Consider the following 22207-nt stretch of genomic DNA (forward strand, 5'->3'; position numbering starts at 1 on the left):
AAATTAACCTGGACTAGAGACATCTGAAAAGATTCTATGTTTGGGTTGAAACTCGGGTACCATTCTCTATATGCCATGTCCATGGTCCATTCTCAAGATTGCTATGTCTATTAGTTTCAGAATCACATACCACTACAGAAAAAACCTTATGCATAAGGACCTATTACTAATGAGGATTGTAAGAAGGGCAACTAGTTAGAACTTACCTATGCATTAAGGTTTGGAAGGGTAGGCCAAGTAGAGCTAAATCTACATATCAAAGCCATATCCTTTTAATAATCTGTATCTTCCACAGTGTCTTCACCACGTTCCAAAATGTGCATTTTATCAACCATCTTAAATCACCCAATACCTCTAGTGCATTCCCTTCTCCTCTCAATCTCTATTTTTGAGACATCTCCCTTTGCTGCTGCTGCATATGATTTTCCCATTTTCTGCTCCATTGTATTTTGTATGAGTTCTAAAATAGGTTTGGAATGCACCCCATCCCACTTGCATGGAGGGCAAGCAACCACTTTGCTAGGCATAGAAAGGCCCCGCAAGACTTATTTGCTACAATGATCGATCCATTATCCTTAGTGCCTCTCTAGTCTTCATTCTCCTTAGCCACAACCACTACTTGAGGTAGGCTAGGGTTTTCAGCTCTTAAATCTTCTATTCATGTTGTCCTCCAAGTTATCTACAAATAATCGGAATTACAAAAAAATAGCTTATTTACATGAACAAACTATATTTTGTTTAAGAGCACATTGCATGGATAAAATAAATTGGCTATCAAGCTAATCAACTTTCACTAAGAACTTGTTTTGTTTTTTAAGAGCGCAATGCATGGATAAAATAATTTGGCCGTCAAGTTAACCAACTTTCACTAAGAACTTGTTGTTTGAGCATGATTATATTTTAAAAGATGTAGGACTGACATCACAAGGTTCTATGAGATAGTTCTTGTTGTCCTCATTTTTGTTTCCAAAAATGAAGGACCACTACGATAAAATTTTTATGAAAAAATAAAAATTATTACTCTATGGCACGCTTCCCGAGGCAGAATTTTGACTAATCCTTGGATTGGCTTAATCCTCAGTCCATTCTCGAACTATGTTTCAAATTTCGTCCAATTCTGGGTTCGTTTGCTATGCCTTTCCTTCAATTTCGGGTTTTAAAACCCAGACTGCAGGTGGAGAATTTTCTTCAAACTACAAGTTTTAATGATATTCATTGTTGTGGTCTTTGTAGGGGAATTTTTGATCACTTACATGTGCATTTTTTATTTCAAATATGTCACTTGTAATATATTATAAGTTTCCCATTTAATGTTTTTATCTTTTTGTTGTTTTTTGGTCATTTTTAGTTAAAATAGGGGTTTTTTAGCTCAACTGCAAGTAAACTTGCAGTTTGTTCAAAAAACCCCTACTTTAATGGTTTTCACATGTAATAGGGATTTTAAATCCCCATTACATGTGTGCAAGTGTTTAATACTTGTTGTAGGGATTTTATTTCCCCCTTACAAGTATTTTTAAACTTGCAGTTTGTCTTTTAAAACCCGATTTTAACATAAAAGTTCATTTTTGACAATTTTAAACTTGTCATTTGTCCAAAAAAACCCGATTTTGGCTTAATGAGTGAAAAAGTGAGATTTTAAACTTGTCATTTGTCTTTTAAAACCCGATTTTAAGCATGAAAGAGGGAAAAAGTGAAAATCGAACTTGTTGTTTTATATCCAAAACCCGATTTGCTTCCTTTTGAAGAAAACGAACTTGCCTTTGGCTCTTCAAAACCCGAAATGCAAGAGAAAAACGATTTTAGACCTTTTCAAGGCGAAATTTGTGGAGGAATCGTTGGATGAAGGAGGCGTTTTGGGTTTGCATCCTATCTTCATGCATTGTTGGACATCTCTCATGCCATTTGAAGGATACATTCGCTGGTTTTTACCCTAAATCAGCAACCACGCTATTTATTAATGCCACGTTTTTAGGAGTTAAATCTATAACAATTTGCACACTCCTAAATCGTTTTGCTCTTTTCTACTAAGGCGTGGAGTATGGGATTGGTTTCAAGACATTTAATAATCCATTGAATGTGTATTGAATACCACGTTTTTTGCAAAAACGTGATTCTCTTTGGCTGCGTTTTAAACCTTTGGCATTGTTACCTCTTCAAATACCTTTGGTGTTATTGCTTCAGCAAATTCCTTGATCGTTTTGCTTCAACAAACTTGAAATGAACACTTTCATTGGCATTTTGCTCCTCCAAGTTTAAGATTGCTGCCATTTTTGGGGGCATTTTCACAAAAACGTGATAAGGGTTTAATAGTCCAGTTTTGCTTCTTCATCTCAAGAAGTATTGCATTGTTGGAGAAGCATTTTGATTTTCTAATCAAGGTATGTTCTTCCTTTCTTCTCTTCTTTTTATTATTTTCATGTTTTCTTCATTTTTCGTTATTTGTTACATTCGTCGCATGTGTTGTTCTTCCCTTAAAATTGGTTTTCATGAAAGAAATCTTCCCTTTGAAATGCAATTGTTAAATTGCATTATTCTTCTCAAAATTCCATCTTAGCTTGTATTCGGGATTTTTAATCTCGATTACAAGTTCGCTGGAAATTCTTGTTCTTCCCCTACGGTTAAGGAATTAAATCATTTTTGGTTAAATTTCCAAGCTTGAAAAGTGTGAAATACCCCTCTCTTGCAAATTCGGGTTTTGAAAACCGGATTACATGTTGAAAAGATCTTCCCATTTTCATGAAAATGACTATCCCGGATATTCCCATTTCTATCCATTCACGTTCCCCATATCCGTACTTTCCATTTCCATCATTTCCCGCAAGTCAAAATCCCGTTTTTCATCCGTTTCTCCATTTTCGAATTTACAAGTATACTTGTATTCGGGTTTTAAAATCCCGATTGCATGTATGTACTTTCCAACTTGTATACTTGCGAAAATTCCCCCAAGATCCGAAATTGGTCAAAGTCAAGATTTTCCCATTTCTACATGTCTTCCCTCTTCTTCTCACAAAACCGTGAAATTCAGAGATCAAAGTTTTACCCATTTGAAAAAGAAAGAATGATATTTGCAGCTGATTATGATGTGGCCTTAACCCTTTTAAGTCTTCATCACAGCATTCCAGGTTCGCAATCAATGTCAGATTTGCCGGCATCGCCAACTCCAAAGAAAATGAAATACAAATATGACAAATACCAGAATGAGGTTGCACCTTCCCAGGTATCTTCTCCATTGGATCGCATCAGGGACACAGAAATAGGGCACGTTGATATGGCAGAATTCATTCACAGGGTAGAAGATCCATAGGATAACAACTTGCAGCGGCTGTTGGACAGCCATATCCATCATGCGTCTTCTTTCCCAGTGGCTGCCCTAGAACTTAAATTTGTTCTTGCATGCGCCCATCATTTTGACAAAGAGTCAAGAGTCATAAAAAATGATGATGGTGAAGCCATAATTCGTCTTGATGCGGATACAATCGAGAAGGTCTTCAAAATACCACCTGCACCTGTTTATATGGAAATCACCAAAGAAAGTGCAGCAGAGTATTATGTGAAAAGAGAAAAAGATTGCAAGCGCCACATCAATAGGTGGATTCATGAGCCACACGTCCTTCCTTCTCAAGATGGGCAAAGTTGTACCGTTGTGATTTCAAGTGGGAGATAGGAGACACCATCACTCTTCTCAGCAGAATGTTAGGCCTTGAGCACTCTAATGTCTTTGAGCCATGGATGTATCAATTCATCATGTTCATACGGCAGTCGCATCACATTTCATGGGGTGAAATCATCAGCAATGCTTTGTGCGAACAACTTGCAGCGGTTCCTACCACTATGACCTTCTTTATGAATTCTTATTTGGTATATTTAGCAGCATCACTTAGACACTTTCCAGGTCTTTTTACCAAGGGTGATCGCTCACTCATACCAGTTTGGGAATATTATGACCAGCTGCCTTTGAAACCTAGCAGACTACATTTCAGAAGAGTCCAAGACGCATTCTTTGGATATTTTATGTGTCAGTTTGACATGGATCTCAGAAATAAACGAGTATCAGATGAGGCATGGGTCAAGGTATCTGAGTATGTGTGTTTATTCCTGCAATTTCCCACCTTCACCTACATGAGGATTGGGTGCTATGATGGACAACCATACATGCTTCCAAGATACCCGACCGATAGGATAATTCTTATGGAGTTGGGAAGACAGATTATGGCTGTTCATACTCTTCAGTCTGCTAGACACAAGGTTGGAATGGGGATCTCCAGCACAAATCCATTGAAAATTGGTCGATACTCCCTTGTCACATCTGTGAAGGCTAAGGCCATGGAGGTTGAATTGCAGGAAATCAAGCTTAAGAGGTTCAAACCTAGAGCTGATTTTGATTATAGAGGTATGAAGGAAAAGATCAAGAAATCCTTTGTGCATGTTCATCGCATTGAAGACATCTGGGCAGATCTCCGCACAGAAGCTGAAGTTCTGAAGATGGATTACTGCAGGCTCACTGTTGAGCAAATTGTTGACTTGAACTTGGCAGATATCCCACAAGGGATGATTGATGACGGGCGTATACTTGATCCTGAATACACTTCACGGAGGGTTGAGGAAGCTCCACTTCCTTTGATCCAATGGTCACATAAAGAGTGCGTCTCCATTCTTGACAGATTTCAGCCTATCTTGGCCAACACTAACGCATGGTTGAAAAGCAATGCTGTTAGACTTATCAAAATCAAGGTTGGTAAAGAAGATGATTCTATAGGGCCTCTTGGACGGAAGTCTGAGATTCAAATTGATAATAAGGAGGGTGCTTCATCTTCAAGCACAAGGATCAAATTACGAGTTAGTCGTGCAGTAGTGCTTCCACCTGAAGAGACAACTACTCGTGGGAAGGAGAAATCACGGTTCCATGTTCAGGTGGTCGATCTGGATAATCCAGAAGAGGGGCAGCAATCTGATGATGCGCCTAAGTCTCCAGTTCTAGACACGCCTCACGAGGTCATTCCTCTAGTTTCCATTGAGACGCCTCTTTCTCCTCCTGATTTGCTCATTGATGAGTCTCCTCAGAATGCAATTCCCATTTCGGCATACGAGCCTTCTCCTGATCAACAGCGAGAAAGTGTGTTGAAAGTTCCTGAAGATATTCCCATTTGCATTCAGTTATCAGAAATTGACACTTCCACTTCTGGTTTTGAAGAATTCATGAGGCAATCTTCATGTCCGTTGGTAACTGAGCAAAACATAGTCGCTATTCAAACAGATATTCCTCCCAGGGTGACCAGGGTGATTCAAACAGAAACTGCTTCTCCTTTGCCTACAGCTGCTACAGGAAGTGAGTTGATGACTTTGCCTCCATGGCTTAGTTCTTTCACCCCGAAAAGAAAGAAGCAAGAGATCTCACCTGATGCCTTTGACTACCAGCAACTCAAACAGTCCAGATCCAAAGTTGCTAAGAAGGCGAAGACTATTTCCAGGGTAACTGTTGATAGCAACAAGATGAAAGTAGCTGAAATTGTGGAACCTATTGCAGATAAACCACTTGATGAAATGTCAGCTGCTGATTATAAGGTTACAAAGGTAGAATTGGGCAAGCAAACACATGAGGTTATTAAACATGATGCTCAGTTTTCTGTTGCTTCACTAGTGCAAAGATGTGACGATCTTCTTGCAAAGAAAAACAAGCTAGAAGAAGAAAATCGACAGCTCATGGCAGCCATCCATAAAATCACAAAACCTGCTGCCGAAGGGAGTAACTCTATAGGTTCTTCTGGTTCCCAAGAATCGATTCGTGGAGTGGAAAGAGCTGCTCAGAAAGTACAAGCACTGGATTCCTGGGTTGATCAGCTTCATGATCAATGCGTGCAAGTGATAAAAGACATTTTTCAAATAATGTCTAAGCTGGAAACCATTGAGGAGAAATTGGATCAGACTTCTAACACTTTCAAAAAGAATCTGGAAAGTGTTGAGAAAAGTCTGGCAATCTGGCGTACCATGCCCCAACAACAGCTCAATATCCTGCAGGATCACGCCATCATTTCTTCCAGGGTCATGTACTTGGAATTCGAGGAACTCATGGAAAACAAAACTCTTGTTCTTAAATCCCTCATCGAAGAGATCAGTGATGCAAGGAGACTCCGGGATGAAGTTTATCAAGGTATTGTCTCACATTGTGAAAGGGCCTCTTGCAATATAGTAAGTCAGGATGGAGAGCTAATTCCAGAAGAAGAGGTTCTTGCGGATTTACAGATGAGGATTTACGGTGAATGGAGGAGTGAACAATTCTCAGTAGTTTCAATTCAAACATTGATGAAACACCAAGCCTTTTTGCATGAGATTCAGTCCATCTTGGATAAAGACAATTCCGCGCTTCTCCGTTGCCACGACACTATTGTGAAGACTATGGTAGTTGCTAAGAACACTCATGAACCGAATCCCGAAGAACTACAAGCGAGCATCCGGAAGTTTCAAGGATTCATGTCTTCACAAAATTCAACTTAAGTGTTTCTCAGCACTTAGTTGAATTTTCTCTCTTTTTGTAATTTCTTAGTTGTAATTTTGTTTTAACAAGATACATGTAAAAGTAGTTTATGTAAAATGCAAGTTACACATTACTTGTACTTTTGTAATTACATGTAAGGTAACTACAAGTTGTGTCCGATTAGGACTGTAGTCTGAATAAGTCTTAGTTAGTTAGAATAACTCTTAGTTAATTAATGAAGTCTCAGTTATTTATTAAAAGAGTCTTGGTGGTTGAGAGAATCTCTCAAATTAGTTGGGATCCTTCCACCTTTTTCTCAAGCCTCCTATTCTATAAATATTTGAGAGGTCCATTGTAATTGATATCTTTTGGAAAGCAAGCAAAAACTCTGCCAAATTTACAGCAAGAAGTCTTTGAGCTTATGTATGTGAATTGAAGGTTTTGAAGAATAAGAAAGAAGTATTACTCAAGTTTCGAGTCTTTGAGCTACATGTTTGAGTTTGAATCTTTTTATTTCTTCTATGCAAAGTGTTTCTAAAGGAGCTTAGTCCAATCTGATTTGAAGTCTTTGAGCTGCAAGTAGAGAAGATTAATTAAAATAGGAAAATCTCTAGAAGGAGCAGCAAGTCTTTGAGCTTGCGTCTATTCTTGAGGAAAATTACTGTTTGATAAGAAATAGCAGCAAGTCTTTGAGCTTGTATTAGTTCTTGTCTTTGTGTTAAAAGAATAAATTATTCCAGTCTTTGAGCTGTTATCTTTTATCCATTGTAAAAATTTAGTATAGCAAAGGGTAGATAGGACTTCCAATAGTCAAGTCTTTGAGCTTGATATTGCTGTCCCGTCCCGAAGGAAGTGACGGAAGTCTTTGCGCTTTCAGGAAACTTCATTTCCTTTCTCTTATTTCACTTGAAAGTGGTTACTGCTGTTATTCAATCGCTATCCTTTTCTGTGAAGAGAAAAGGATATTGTCTTTCTTGAAGAGAGAAGGAAGACTGCTGTCCCATCCTGTTTTTATTTCAGTTTTAGTTAGATAGGGGGAGCCTTCCCTTAATTAGGAGAGTTTTTACTCGTGTGCTGTGGTTGAAATCACAATTTTGTATATTTCCCCTAAGTGTACAAAATTTTCAACCAACAGTTCTCAACTAGTCCAATTTCACATGGACTCTTGAATTTTATAATATTATTATTGGATTCAATTAGGGGCACCTAATCTTGGTGATTGTCTTTGACGAATTCTTGTAACCATATTGAATTTTCATATTGTGTCAAAGTTATAAGCTAAAATTTGTTGTTTGTTGATCAAAGTGAAAATCATATTTCAAAAATGATCTACTTTTCTTCATCATATTGTCTTTGCTTTCCCTTTTTTAATCTTTGTAGGATTGTGGAATGAAGTTTTTCAAATCATTTGTCATGGTGGAGGAAGAGGGTTGTTGTTGATGTTTTTTGCTAAGTTTGAAGACCAATTTTTCCCTTGATGGAGTAAGGTACCGTAATTCAAAATCAAAGAAGATAATTCCTTACAAAGAATGCAATTGTATAAATCAAACATAGAGATGGCATTGTAAGGTACACACCTTTGTTAAAGAAGACCTTTAAGATCAAAATATGGTGTGAAATTGAGAACTTCCTTGTATACCATCAATTTCCACCCCTTCCTTGTGTGGTTCGATTTTCCACTCTTCAAGCAAATTGATGAACAATGCAAGACGGAACAAAAAAGGATGAAAAACAAGGAAATCAAAGCCTTCCTTCTAAGTGACGATTGTCCACTCTTCCTTGTGCATGTCGATTTTCCACCCTTCCTTGTGCATGTCGATTTTCCACCCTTGTTCTAATTTGAATGATGAAAGAAGAAAATGAAATTTTAAGGCAATGAAAACGAAATCTTCCTTGTGAAGTTCAAATTTCCACTCTCCCTTCTAAATCAAGCATTGAGTGAAATTTCAGAAAATAAAATCTTCCTCATGCATATCGATTTTCCACTCTTCCTTCTACCTAGTGATTTTCCACTCTTCCTTGTGAGGTGTGAATTTCAACTCCAATTATGATGAATTTTCAAGAGCTAAAACGAAATCTTTAGTGTCATGTGCGTTTTTCCACTCCAAATCTTGCTGATTGAAGGATGATTAAAAGGTTAATTTTGAAAGAGAAAATCTTCCTTCTACATAGCGAATTTCTACTCCTTCCTTGTGCTGGTCGTTTTTCCACTCCTTCCTTGTCCAAGTCAAATTTCCACTCTTGAAGGACAAATAAAATATGGATTAAATTGTTGAGCGCTTCACCTTGATTAATGATTATTTAAATGCAAAATCACAAGAAAAAGGAAGAAGCCGACTAAACAAATGAAGCAAATACGAATTTTAATTAGCAAACAAAAGATGTTTCAAGTGCAAAAGTCGTCTTTATTAAAGGAAAGGGTGGGACTTTTTGTAGCGATGCCTATAAAGCAAGAGAAAGGTGTGCAATTAATTACAATTCAAATTTAAATTCCCAAGCAAGTTTGCACCAAGGATACCTTTTCAGATTCGCTAAGAATAAGTTCGCAGTCAAGAAATCAAATCAGAATCAGATTCTTTCAGCATTGAAGGGTGGATTTCAAAACAAACATTGAATTATTTGAAGGAAGATCAAAGCCTAAATTGTATGTCAATCAGCAAGATCAATCGAATTCTAAGGCATACATTCAACATTCAGAACTAAAATCAGATCTTGTCAAGGCACCAAGGATACATTTTTGTATTTGCTAAGATTAAGTTTGCAGTCAAGAAATCAGATCAGAATCAGATTCTTCCAGCATTGAAGGGTGAATTTCAAAACAAACATCGAGTTATTGGAAGGAAGAAGAAAAGGCTGATTGAAGATCAAAGCCTAAATCGTGTGTCAATCAGCAAAATCAATGGAATAATAAAGCATACATTCAAGTTTTCGACATTCAGATTTAAAATCAGATCTTGTCAAGTATGGAATATCAGATTTTGGCTTAATTTGTGAGGAATTTCATATTCAAATATTGTAAAATTAATGATTCCATCGCTAGAATTAACATTTAAAGTGTGAAATTCTAATTTTAGAAGGTTGAATTCAAAATTTATAAGTGGAAATCAGAACTTAAGTAATTCTGGAATTGATGATTTGAATTCATTTCTAGTCATTATTCATTTTCAAATCAATGTTTTTGACTTTGAGTTTCATATAGGAACATGTCGGGAGCAAGGACCAAAGGTAGTGCGAGGAAAGTTCAAATGAAGACAGTGCATAGAGGTTTCTTCCTGGACTCTTAGATTTCATAAAGATGGAGGAAATTTGGAAATACCAACTTGGAACAGTTGGATTTGGTCAAGCTCAAAAGAAGGATGTTTGGCACTCGAGATCAAATGCCATCCACATCAGCAAGCAACATGGTGAAGAATGGAATCTACCAAGCTGCCGGTTTCCTGCCAGCAGTTCAATGCAATGAGTTGATGGTTGAACGTGTAAGGCATTACGATCCCCAAACAAGGACGATAGTAGCACCTAACGGAGTAGTACTTGCATTCTTCTTGGAAGAAGCAATTAGAGAAACATTTGGTATTCCTCATTATGATAGGATGTTGAATAGAATAAAACAAGAATCATCAGCATTATTTGAAAATGCAACTGGAAGATGTATGGGCCTTGTTACTTCGGATTGGATGAGTGGACCAAAGAGACCTCTATATAAGGCTCAGTACTCTCATTTGTAAGATTTAATAGATAATAGTTAGTAGCAGAAGCAGTTAGAGGTAAAAGTAGAGTAGGAGGAAAAAAGAAACTGTTGCCAAGATTTGTGGAAATAAATACTTGATTTCATTGAAATTATGGTGGATCTTTGTGTTGTTTCTACATTTTGCATGGTTCCTTGTTACTTCTCAAGGTTATTAGAGTAAAGTTAGCTAATTGTAAGCTGCAGTGTAAAGTTAGCTTGAGCCTAATCATTGTGCTAAGTTCGATTGTGGATACTTGTTCAAATTGCACTGGCATTGGTTATTTGAGTGATGTATTTGCAATGTGAAATCTTCCATTTCCTTAGAAGATTGCATCAAGTTTGTGTAGTTGTTCCTAATGGCGAAACAAAGCTTGGTTTGAGGGAGTTTGTCTATCTAAATAACATTCATCATCATCATTGATCTTAGGAGTAGCGTAGTCTTTCTAAACCCTTTATCTCTTTTGGCTTTATTTTCCAAGCAAGTTAGTTAGAGTCTAAGTTTAAGAAAAACGTAAGTCCTGTGAGAGTTGAGAAATACAACACCACAGGAGCTCAAATGATCTCTGCAAGCTGAAATAAACCTGTTACAAGGAGAAGCAAGGAAGCAACAAAGAAAAACCAAATACACAAAAGAATGCTCAAAAAAATGAGAGCTCAATATTCACAAAAATGTGTAATGTGATAATAATACAAAGAAAAGAAATTAACCTCTAATAGGTCAAGAAACCCTAAAAGGGAAAACCTAGGCTTGCACATAATAATTAATAAAAGAATTAATTATTATGCACCTAATGTTAGCTTAAGTGTAAAAGAGATAAAGGGAACTTAATTAATTTAAACAAATATTGTTTAATTAATCAAGTAAAGACCTGATTACTCTAACACCCCCCCTTAAGCTAGACCTAGGGAGAAGCTAAAACCTAGAACAGCTACTGAAAGCAGGAAAGATGGGTCCTGGCAACAAGGCTTGATCAGGTACCCAAATACAATGAAATCTCTATGAAACGGAGAAAAAGGAGAAAACCCAGTGGGAAAAAACTCCTCTGTAAAAAGAGATAAAAGAACATGCTGAAAGAAATAAGAAGGAAGGAAGGCCTCATAAAGACCCCCCAAGGACAACTTCCTTCACCCCAAGCATAGAGCGCAACTAAAGATAGCGCGACGATGCAAAAGGTTTCGTGAAGATATCTGCAACCTGCTTGGTAGTGGGAATGTACTCCAAGATGAGAGAACCATCCTAAATCAACTGCTGGCGGATGAAATGCATGTGAAGCCCAATGTGCTTCATCCGCTGATGCTCTACTGGGTTGCGAGAAATATGAATAGCACTCTGATTGTCACACCAAAGAATAGTGGGACTATCAGGAGGAAAACCAAACTCAGTCATCAACTGTTGAAGCCATAAGATCTCCTGATTGGCGAGCACAACAACTCAGTACTCAGCCTTTGTAGATGATAATGCATGAGCAATTTGCTTCTTGCAAGACCATGTGATAGGACCAGAGACAAGACAGAAAACAAAGCCATAAGTAGACTTCCAATCATTGACATCACCAACCCAATCTGAGTCAATGTAGCCAATAATGTGAGGTTCCCCTGATGTGTAGTGAATGCCATGAGAAATAGTGCCCCGGATGTATCGCAAAATACCTTTGGAAGCTTGCCAATGACTCTCATGAGGATCATGGGAGAATCGAGGGACAAGGCCAACCGCAAAGGAAAGATTAGGACGAGTGTGCGTCGAGTACAACAAACTGCCAACCAACTGCCTGTAAAGTGTAAAATCTACTGAAGGAGTGGAGCAAATAGTAATCAAAACAACCCCTGACTGAAAAGGAGTGGGAGCAGGCTTGCAATCAAGCATGCCAAAGCGTTGAAGCTTGTCAAGAGCATACTTCTGTTGGTAAATGTAGATCCCATCAGAAGATTGAATCACCCGAAGACCAAGAAAATAGTGCAGAAGACCGAGATCTGTCATCTCAAACTGGTCCATCAAAGCGCGCTGAACATGCTGAATCATAGAGGATGAGCTACCTGTGATGAGGAGATCATCAACATATAGCACAAGAATCGGGATCTCACCCTCAAGAAGCTGAATGTACACTGTGTGATTGGAATGACAGCGGGTGAAACTAGTGGAGATCAAGAAAGAGTCCATCTTCTCATACCAAGCCCGAGGGGCCTGTTTGAGACCATACAAGGAACACAAAAGTCTGCAAACCAAAGAACTGTCCTGCACAAATCCCTGAGGTTGTTCCATATAGATTTCCTCCTGTAGGTCTCCATGCAAGAAAACACTCTTCACATCCATCTGAAAAACGGGCCATCCCCTAGAAGCTGCAAGGGAGAGTACAAAGTGAATAGAGTTCATCTGGGCGACAGGGGCAAATGTCTCGGAGTAATCAATACCCTCAACCTGCGAGAAACCCTTCGCAACAAGACATGCTTCGTACTTATCAATCGAACCATCAACAACATACTTAGTGCGATACAACCAGCGGCACTGAACCATCTTTATGCCCTTAGGAAGAGGACAAAGATCCCAAGTATTATTCCGCGTCAAAGAAGAACACTCCTCCATAGCACAATCGCACTTAGGGTGCCCTGTAGCCTCTGAAAACTTCTGAGGATCATCTGAAATGGCATGACTCAAAAGACTAGAACCCACAGTATGAGAACGGGTGCGACGCGTATCTGAAGGATCACCAGCCACAGATCCTTCCACCTCAACAGTAAAGCGAGCCCACTTGGGCATCTGAGGGGGAGCATGTGGAGGTGGGGATGGTGGATCATCAACAACATCATCAGAATCATCCTCAAAATAATCTTGAAGAGATGCAGTGGGAGGAGTAGGCAGAGGAGTAGACACTGGAGACAGGGTATCCACTGTGGGAAGGCGCTCATCAAACTGAACATCCCGTCGAAACAGGACCTCTCTGGAATAAGGAGCAAACAACCTATACGCCTTAACATCCTCACAGTAGCCAACAAAAATGAAGGGTCGGCTCTTCCGCTTCATTGCTTTCCTCTGAGCATCAGGAATAAATGCCCATGTCTCACTACCAAATACTTGGAAAAAAGAAACATCAGGCTTGTCATGAGACCAGGCCTCCTCAGGAGTCATATGTCGAATCGCCTTGTGAGGCATTCGATTTTGAATGTAGTTGGCACAATTGACTGCCTCAGCCCAAAAAGACGAATCCATGGACTTGGATTGAATCATACAATTCGCCATCTCCCATAAAGTTCTATTCTTTCGCTCAATGACACCATTCTGCTGAGGGGTGTAGGGAATGGTAAACTGATGCTGCAAACCATGCTCAGTGCAAAACTTCTGAAAGCCTGATTCAGCTGAGGGGTGTAGAGAATGGTAAACTGATGCTGCAAACCATGCTCAGTGCAAAACTTCTGAACGCCTGATTCACATATTACCCCCTATTATCTATATGTAACCGTCGAATAGAACAACCAGATTGCTTCTCTACAAATGTCTTGAAGATTCAAAATGAATCAAAGACATCAAACTTGTACTTAAGAAAGTACACCCATGTGCGTCTGGAGAAGTCATCAATAAAAGTGAGTACATACTTGGCCCCAGAAAAAGGAGTAGGGAATGACATGAGGTCACTGTGAATCAACTCCAAAGGTGCCAAAGCACGAGGGGCTCTTCCCTTTGGAAAGGGATCCCTGTGATGCTTGCCAAGCACACAACCATGACAAACACCATCAGTGCAGGAAATTTGTGGGAGCCCAAGAACAAGTGCCTGTGTACTCATCTGCTGAAGATATCTGTAATTGACATGGCCCAAGTGCTCATGCCAAAGCTTACTCATTGAATTTGCATGTGCTATAAGAGAAGAACCTGCACCTGCAGAGGGCTCAAATCCATCAAATCTGTAAAGACGAGATGCAGTATCAACACTCCCAGTAGCCACAACTAAATCAGAGTCATGGAGGTCTCGAATAACCACATCATGTGGTGAGAACTCAACTGTCTTACCAGAGCCAGAATGGCAAATTTGATAAATGGACAGGAGATTCGTCGAGATGTCAGGGACAACCAGAACATCCTACAGAGTGCCCCCATCCAAAGAGACAGAACCCGAACCCAAGACTGAAAGCTGAACTGAGTCACCCACTGCAATCTGTGAAGTACCACAAGAGGCAAGAGAAGTAACCAACTGCTGAGTGTGAGTCATATGGTGAGAAGCGCCTTAATCTAAAATCCAAGTGGACCCATAGGTCGAAGCTCGAGCAGTGAGAGCATGACCTTTCCCTGTGGAAGGAGAAGACGCCTGAGGTGAGGAGATGTGATGCTGCTGCATGGCTTCTTCTAAAGCCTCTAATCGTTTCCAACACCTCGAAACTGGATGTCCTTCCTTGCCACAAAAACTGCAAGTATCTCCTGATTTCTTCTTAGTCTTGGAGGAAGACTCACCAGATTGTGAAGATTTCCCATGTTTCGGAGGAAATGTCAGACTTAGGAGGTGGCCTGGAGGAATGCTTAGTGCTTGCAGAATTCTTCTTTGGCTTCGGTTTCTGCTTTTGCTTCTCCTTAGAGGACTGAGCAACCAATGCTTTGTTCTTGGACCCTGAGAGCATGTCCAGCTGAGAAAGGTGAGACTGCTCACGCGACAAACGCTCACAAAACACATCAAAGGTAGGCATGGTGAAACGAGCACCCAAGCCATCCATGGTGGAGTAGAAAGCAGAGGCAAAAAATTGAAAATGACCTCGAAGCTTCGAAAGGATCAAGTGAATGCACTTTGTGTTTGTCTTGATCTTTCCACACCCCTGGAGAACAGATTTGGTAGTCTTGAATTTGTTCAAAAAATCCTCAATGGTGGGAAAGGAATCAGGTGACAAGGAAACCAACTCTGGCTCAATCTGTAATGCCTGGATCTCATTAACCCTCCCGAAGAGAGATGCAAACTTCAACCACATAGCGTGAGGAGTGAGCAACTCATCAAGGTGAAACAAAAGACTGTCAGAAACATGTAAAGAGAGAAAACCCATGGCCTCATCCATCTTGTTTCTGTGCTGAAGAAGCTCATAAGGACACTACAACAGAGGCTGAACCTCATCCAAACAAGACCACAACCCTCGAGCCCGGAGAAGCCTCGTGATGCGACGCTTCCAAGTGTGATAGTTGTGTGATGTCAACAACTCAACTGAAGGATCTGACATGAAACTCTGCACTTGTACCTGCTTGTGGTTTTTTTTATTATGTAATCTTTTAGAATAGACAGAAGATGCAGAAGGGTTTGTTTGTTTTGAGAGTTCTGGTGTTCTAGAGTTCTGATATAAATGACAGAAAGCGAGAAAAAAACACCCCCCCACAAGAGATAAACCCAAACCCTAGTACATATTTATGAGAAGGAAGTAGTGCATAAGCAAAAAAACTTCAAACTGAAATCACATGTACGTGATGAAAAATCTGAGAAACAAGATCACATATCTGAAAAGAGGATGCTGAGTGCTTTCCAACGCCTATTCGTTTTCGAAAAACGGAGTTCGTTTGCCCATTCTACGACCCCAGAAGTGCAGAAAAGAGGCCCCACTTTGACTGGAAAAAAGTACAGTCAAACAGCAAAATTGGAAAAAAATTCCAACACCATGAGGTCCGGCTCGGAACTAGCTTTCCGACGCCTATTCGTTTTCGAAAAAAATGACTCCGTATGCTCAAGATATGATGAAAAAACCAACCCCCCCTTCAAAGGCAAGAGAGAGGGGCAACAGGGGCTAACTGGTGGCAGGGTCGGGCGGAGGTGGCGCTCCGGCAGCGCTCCGGTGGTGGAGCGGCGAGCCTGGGCATCGGGGAGGTGGTGGTGGCGGGCGGGTGGCCGGCGGGCGTGGAACTGCCAGCGGGCGGGGAACGGGGGCCGGCAAAATCATATCAATTTCATTGAGTCTATCCATTTGCAAAGTCAAGACCTGACTAAAGAAACCTTGGAGTCATTTCGTATGATCTCATAGCTTAGCATTCGAAAGGTCTTTGTTCAAGAGAGGATAGAATACCTTGGTATTTTATTCTGTGTTCGAGGTGCATAAAAACACATCAACAGAATGCAAGGTTAAACTTTAATTTTAATATCATAATAGTCTTGCATTTCATTAACATAAAGGTTTCCTTCACTTTGATTTTAGATATTCTCTCTTTTCAGGTATGATTGAATAAGCAAGTGGATGAAAGAACTCAATAAGATGGAAGTGCAAAAGACAAAATCAAGATCTTCAAGAAGATGACAAAGAAGAACACTACAAAATGTAGGATACAACTACGAGAAGAAGATCAAGGTCAAAGATATTCAAAAAGGATGAAAGGTCAAGGATTTCAAGGATGAAGATCATATGTGCAATGAAGCCTAAAGAAAGCATTTTGAAGTTTCAAAAGAGTAAATCAAATTTAGAGATACATAGGCTGCTTTATGATGATGCAATTTGGGAATATGAGCCATCATAATCAGTCAAAAAGCTAGATGATGTTGAGTGTCAAGAGATATTGCTAGAAATGCAAGGAGAAGAAAATTTACAAGATATGCAAGCTGAGGTGGCATCTACTCATCTCCAACCAATCAAACAATTCAAGGTCAACTTGTCTGGATTCATCGAACTTGATTCATCCAAAGAAGAACAATTGGACATGTGGAAGACATAAAATGGAATGTCATCATTTACTCCATATAAATTGAGACTTCGAGGCTATGTTAATTTTCATCGGTCCTTTCCTCCAAAGGATGTGCATTTAAGAACTTGTAATTTTCTCATTGGAGGATATTAAATGTAAGGAGGTGGTAGTTATAACCAACTCCATTTAGGGTTTCATTGAATTATCTTGGGCATTGATTTAGAATCAATTTGGGCCCTTGGTTTGTAATTGAAAGTCTATATAAGGCTTTGCCTTTTCATATGTAATAGTGAATGATAGAAGAATAGAAGTTAGCAAGTTAGCAGTAGTAGGAGGAGGAGGAGATAAAAATTTGTTGCCAAGACTATGCTCGAATAAATACATAATTTTGATTGAAGATATGGTGGATCTTTATGTGTTGTTTAAACATTTGCATGGTTTCTACTTTTCCAGATTTAGTTAAAGTTCATTGATTTTGATGGAGAAATGTGATTATATGTGATGAATTCCTTGGTTCATACCATTTTTAGTTTGTTGATTGCAAATTGCAGTGTGTGGTTAGTCTGAACCTCATTTTGGCAATAGTTCGATTTTGGATTACGCCAACACAACATTGGGTATTTGGATGGATGTTTGCAATATGAAAATCTTTCACTACCTTAGAAGATTGCACTCTTTCTATGGCATTGTGAGCTATCTCTGGTTAAGTAGAAAGTAGTTCCATAAGGAATTTGTCTATCTAAGCACTATCCATTATCTTCATTTGTCCTTAGATTTAGCTTAGATTCTCTAACCTTTATCTCTTTTGTCTTTTATTTGAAGTTCAAGTCAATTTAATATTCATGTTCTAATTCCAGTGAAAAGCATAAGTCCATTTGTGATAACAGCAAATCACATCATTCACTGAATCTATCCATTGCAAAGTCACATTGTAAACCTTGGGGTTACCTTAATTGATCACATTGTTTAGCATTTGGGTTTTCCTTGTTCAAGAGAGGATATAATACTTGGTATTTTATTTTGTGTTGGAGAGTGTCACAAAACACGCATCAACATAGTGGTCTATGAATAAATAATTGACCAAGGATGTAAAGCTATGTTATACCAAGTTTGTATGATGGGGGTTGTTTTATGGGGATAGACTTTTTGGAAGGCCATTTTTTAGCAGACAACAAGGTGTAATGTCCCTTTTTATTTGACCTTAAAGAACAATTAAATGTTTTAAGTTGTAAAAAATAAATAAATAATCTAAAAGACGACTAATTTTAATTATTTAAAAATGACAAAAATAATAATTAGTTAAATTTTAAATAGTCCTATGCTTCTTGGGATTATTTATATTTAATTAATTAAAAGTTTAACCTTAGTTATTTTAATATAGTGACTTTATATTATGTCAATAGAAAATTATAAACTGGGTCACTTTATGAGTGTGAAAATGGAATAAAAGAAAATAATTCTCTCAAAGGTGGATATTAAAAAGGGGTTGAGAGCCAAAAATCAATTCATTATTATTCTTGACTTGTTATTTTCTTGGAGAGGTTCAAAAGCTTCTGCTTTTGGCTCAGCAAACCCTAGGACAAAAATCCTTGGGATTCTTGGTTTTGTAGACGAAAACCCACTTAGCCAATCTTGGGTGAATTTGGATTTCACAAGTGCAGTTAATTAGAGAAATATGGAATTTGTTTGTAGTTGCTGGCATCAGTTATTCCAGGTACATATCTTTTGATATTCGCAAACAAATAATAAATTTAATTGTGCTCTGCGTTTGGTGCAAGAGCACCCTAGGGACCTAGTTTTAGTCCAAAAGGTCAAAATTTGAATTTTATGTTGGTTTTGTGTTCTTTTATGCAAATAAGACCATTTGAGGCCATTTTGATGTATTGAAGCCCAATTTGGAAAGTTTGGGGTCCATATGGTTTAAAATGTAAAAATTCCAAAAAGTTGTCATTGTTGTTATGACAATTCTTGCAACTTTTGAAAGCAACTTTTTGAAATGTGGTTGAAAGTTAGTTTATGGCGGTTTGAGGATGTAACCCACTTTGGCAGTTTGAGGATGTAACCCACTTGGTTGGGTATATATATAGACCCTTGGGATGCCATCCAAGGTTGGTTGGTGGAATTTTGAAAATTTTGCTAATGAAAATTGGAGTTTTTATGCATTTTTGGGCATAGCAGTCTGATTCTCTTCACTTTTTCAGTATGAAATTCATCATGTTTTGATTGGAAACCAATTGGATGTGCTAGAGTAGTGAACTACCTTCATTTTGGCTTTTGTGGCATTAACATTCATTCAGATTTGAAGTAGTTATGATCATTTTAATGACTGCAATTTCCAGATTTTTACAATAACAGTCCTGTTGCAGCGTTTATTCCAAATTTGTATGGAAGAGTTAAAGCTCAAGACTGGACTCATTTGAAAGAGGGGTGAATTACTTTACATTTGGCGCCAGTTTCATGAATTTTGGTTAAGTTTAGTGCAAGTTATAGCAATTTTTCTGAATTCTGCCTATGTAAACCTAGGTTCAAGGGTTTGAGAGTGAAACATGGACTTTTAAGCCATTCCACCCATTGTACCATGCTGTAACTCAGTGGAATGGCTCACACAATTGTAAATTTTGTGTTTGAGGGGTTGTCAAGAGTAGGGGAGGCCATTTGCCAATTTTGTGGTGATACCTAGGTGCATTCTATGTCTTGTTTTGGTGAAAGTTGATGCTTTCATGTAGGGTTTTGATGAAAGAACATTGTTATTGAGTGGGTGAAGGTTTGTAAAGCATGTGCAGACATATTTTGACATGTTTGAGGTATTGGCAAAGTGGTTTGAGATCTAGAGATAAGAGTTCCAATAGACCCTCATTGTAGGCAAGCCTAGAAGGCCTAAAAGTGAGGTTGGTGTGTTGGGTGAATTTGTGAGGGTGCCCATTGATAAAAATTGTGGAATTTGTCTATTTGAATCCTGCCTAGGCTATTGAAGGAAAATTTTTGGTTTGGAAGAGTGTTTAGAGGGTAGTGGCTTTGGAAAAGTGGTCTAATTGGTCTTGTGGGACAGCGTATCAGTCCATTTTTGGGATGTTGGTTTCAAAGTGACCTAATCTGATTTTGAGATATGTTTCATAAGAGGGAAAAGGGTATCTGAAATGATGAAGAGTTTGGGTATTGAGGCCTTTCTCTAAAAGATATGCGCAAGTTTTATGATTTGGAGGGCTACAAGAAATATAGGGTGGAGTTGTGAAAGTATGTTGAGTTAGGGTTATAAGGGCTAAAAGATTGTGGGAACTTGACCAATTTGGATTTGTTAGAAGGTTGCCACCCTGCTCTACATCAGTGTGTGTGTGGTGAAGAGAAGAAATTATATTAAATTTATTTTAAGTAGCCGGCCTTTACTGGCTGTACACTTTTCAACTCCAAAAAGGTATTCATAACACACCAAATGGGTTGCCGTACCATTGTTATTTTCTAAAGAAACAAAGGAATTCGAATGATCTTGTTTCAAGGCTTGAAAGCCTTTATTTCTGCCAATGTGGCCTTTGAAAGGGTTATCAAGTCAATCACAGCTTATGGAGGTAAGGAAAAGTCAACATATTTTGTAAGTATAGTAAGTATAGGAAGACTAATCCAACATTACTCCAGAAAAAGGGCATTCCACTCATAATTCCGATGGGAGCTCAACTAACCATTGAATACTGTCAAACTGCTGGATAAACTGCCTCCATGGTTTCCTAACCCAAACTCAATAGCCTATGGGATCGGACTGAATAGGCTAAAGGTCTACCAACTCAATTGGTTAGGAAGGGTACATTACAGCAAATATCAGTTTTTCTCCAAGTTTTTGGGATGAAGAGGTGAGGATGTGGTTTCTGGGGTAGCAATATTAATATTATAAATGGCAGGCAGACAGCTGTCAAAATAATATATAAAATTACCACTTAAATTTGTAATATACAAGACAACAAAAAAAATCAATCCAACACACTTCTATGCCAAATACCTATGTATTAGTTGCATAAAAGACCAATTGTCAACAATTATAATTATACCACACAAACAGTAAAAGAAAAAAACGAGGAAGAGCGAAAAAGAAAAATATATTATAGACATGAGTAATACAAATAAAATGGCTGCTGAAGTCAGCTAGTTCTCTATTCATTACAAATTTTTTATATCAAAAAACAGGCAAAATTTAGCAATTTATGTAAGAAGGTTAAATTTCTGAAGGTCATCATCCTTGACCATAATGATTGTTGTGGATGCTTTTTCAAAGTACAGCCATCAGGCATGTCCCGCCATCTCTTGTGTGTTCCATAGTGGATGCACATCCTTGAAATGTCCCCTAAGTTGAATGGATTTTCTAGGTATCTTCTGATGGTGTTCATAATGGGCAAACATCTTTGAAACATCCCCCCAAATTGAGGGTATGTCCCAGGGACACACTGATGCTCTTGGTGTTCCATAAAGGGTGGACATATAGTGTTATGAGTAATTCCATTTAGTAGAAAGTTGTGAACTGCTATACAAAGTATCTCATGTATTAAAGACTATATCTATGTTGCAACAAACTTGCTATAAGTAGTATAATGACATCTCTTCCCTTTCATGTGTTATTCCTAAAGTTGTGTACTCCAGTGAATGTTTCCTGCAAGTTTTGAAAAATCTTTTTCTCCTGTCTTAGGAGGTAAAACTTTTAAATATTAGATAGTTTTGAAATTTTGAAATTTCTAAATTGCAGTGAATCAAGGCACTAATAAAATTTGAAGTTCCTAAAGCAGATGCAAGTTGATATTGAGTTCGGCTCAATCAGGGGGCATTTTCTCATTTGGATGCACAAATCGGAGTATTGTTATCTATAAACAGAGGCCAGGATTTCTTAAAAGTACTATTTTGTTGCAAACATTGATTCCTCCTGGTAAAATGTGTACTTACATATGAAAGATACACTCTGCTAAGAGAACCGTCCAAAGGCCAACATAGGCGAATTTCAATGTATATTATCTATGCGAATTTCAATGTATATTATTATGTAAAGTATGGTTTCTATTAATGAAATGTTTTGTGTTCAAAATTGGACAAGTATTAAAAATAAAAAAATGATTACCTTGCTAATCTTAAATTATTATTTTTTATCTGCATTCAATTTAAAACTGATTGCAACATCCTGGTTCAACTAGTGGAAGAAGAAATAGTTACATAGTGGGATCAGATTCAAGGCTTACTTGGCTGACTTGTGTAAGGATTTACTGGATCACTTTGATAGTTTGAATCCACAATTCATGTTATGGGTACAGTATATTCTTTCTGCTTTGCTCGACCTCAAATCATACCCAATGTAAATTTATTCAAAGATGATGTTCACATGAACTGTGTATTAAATGAAGCATCAGCT

The 22207-nt window shown here is 38.3% G+C and overlaps 1 protein-coding gene across 5 annotated transcripts in view; it reads left to right on the forward strand.

The window, feature by feature from the left end:
• The window catches only part of LOC131078860 (dual specificity protein phosphatase 1), a 109815-nt gene extending 87881 nt beyond the window's left edge, over positions 1-21934 (forward strand). For 2 of the 5 annotated variants that reach the window (XM_058016682.2, XM_058016681.2), the window contains one exon: positions 21594-21934. In XM_058016682.2, coding sequence (XP_057872665.1) covers positions 21594-21604 — 11 coding nt within the window. In that variant the 3' untranslated portion in view covers positions 21605-21934. Of the gene's footprint in view, positions 1-21553 lie in introns of all 5 variants that reach the window. The other 3 variants (XM_058016676.2, XM_058016680.2, XM_058016677.1) reach the window with 2 other exon arrangements.
• Positions 21935-22207: the final 273 nt, after the last annotated feature.

Source organism: Cryptomeria japonica, chromosome 2 (assembly GCF_030272615.1).
Source record: "Cryptomeria japonica chromosome 2, Sugi_1.0, whole genome shotgun sequence".
Classification (NCBI taxonomy): Eukaryota; Viridiplantae; Streptophyta; class Pinopsida; order Cupressales; family Cupressaceae; genus Cryptomeria; species Cryptomeria japonica.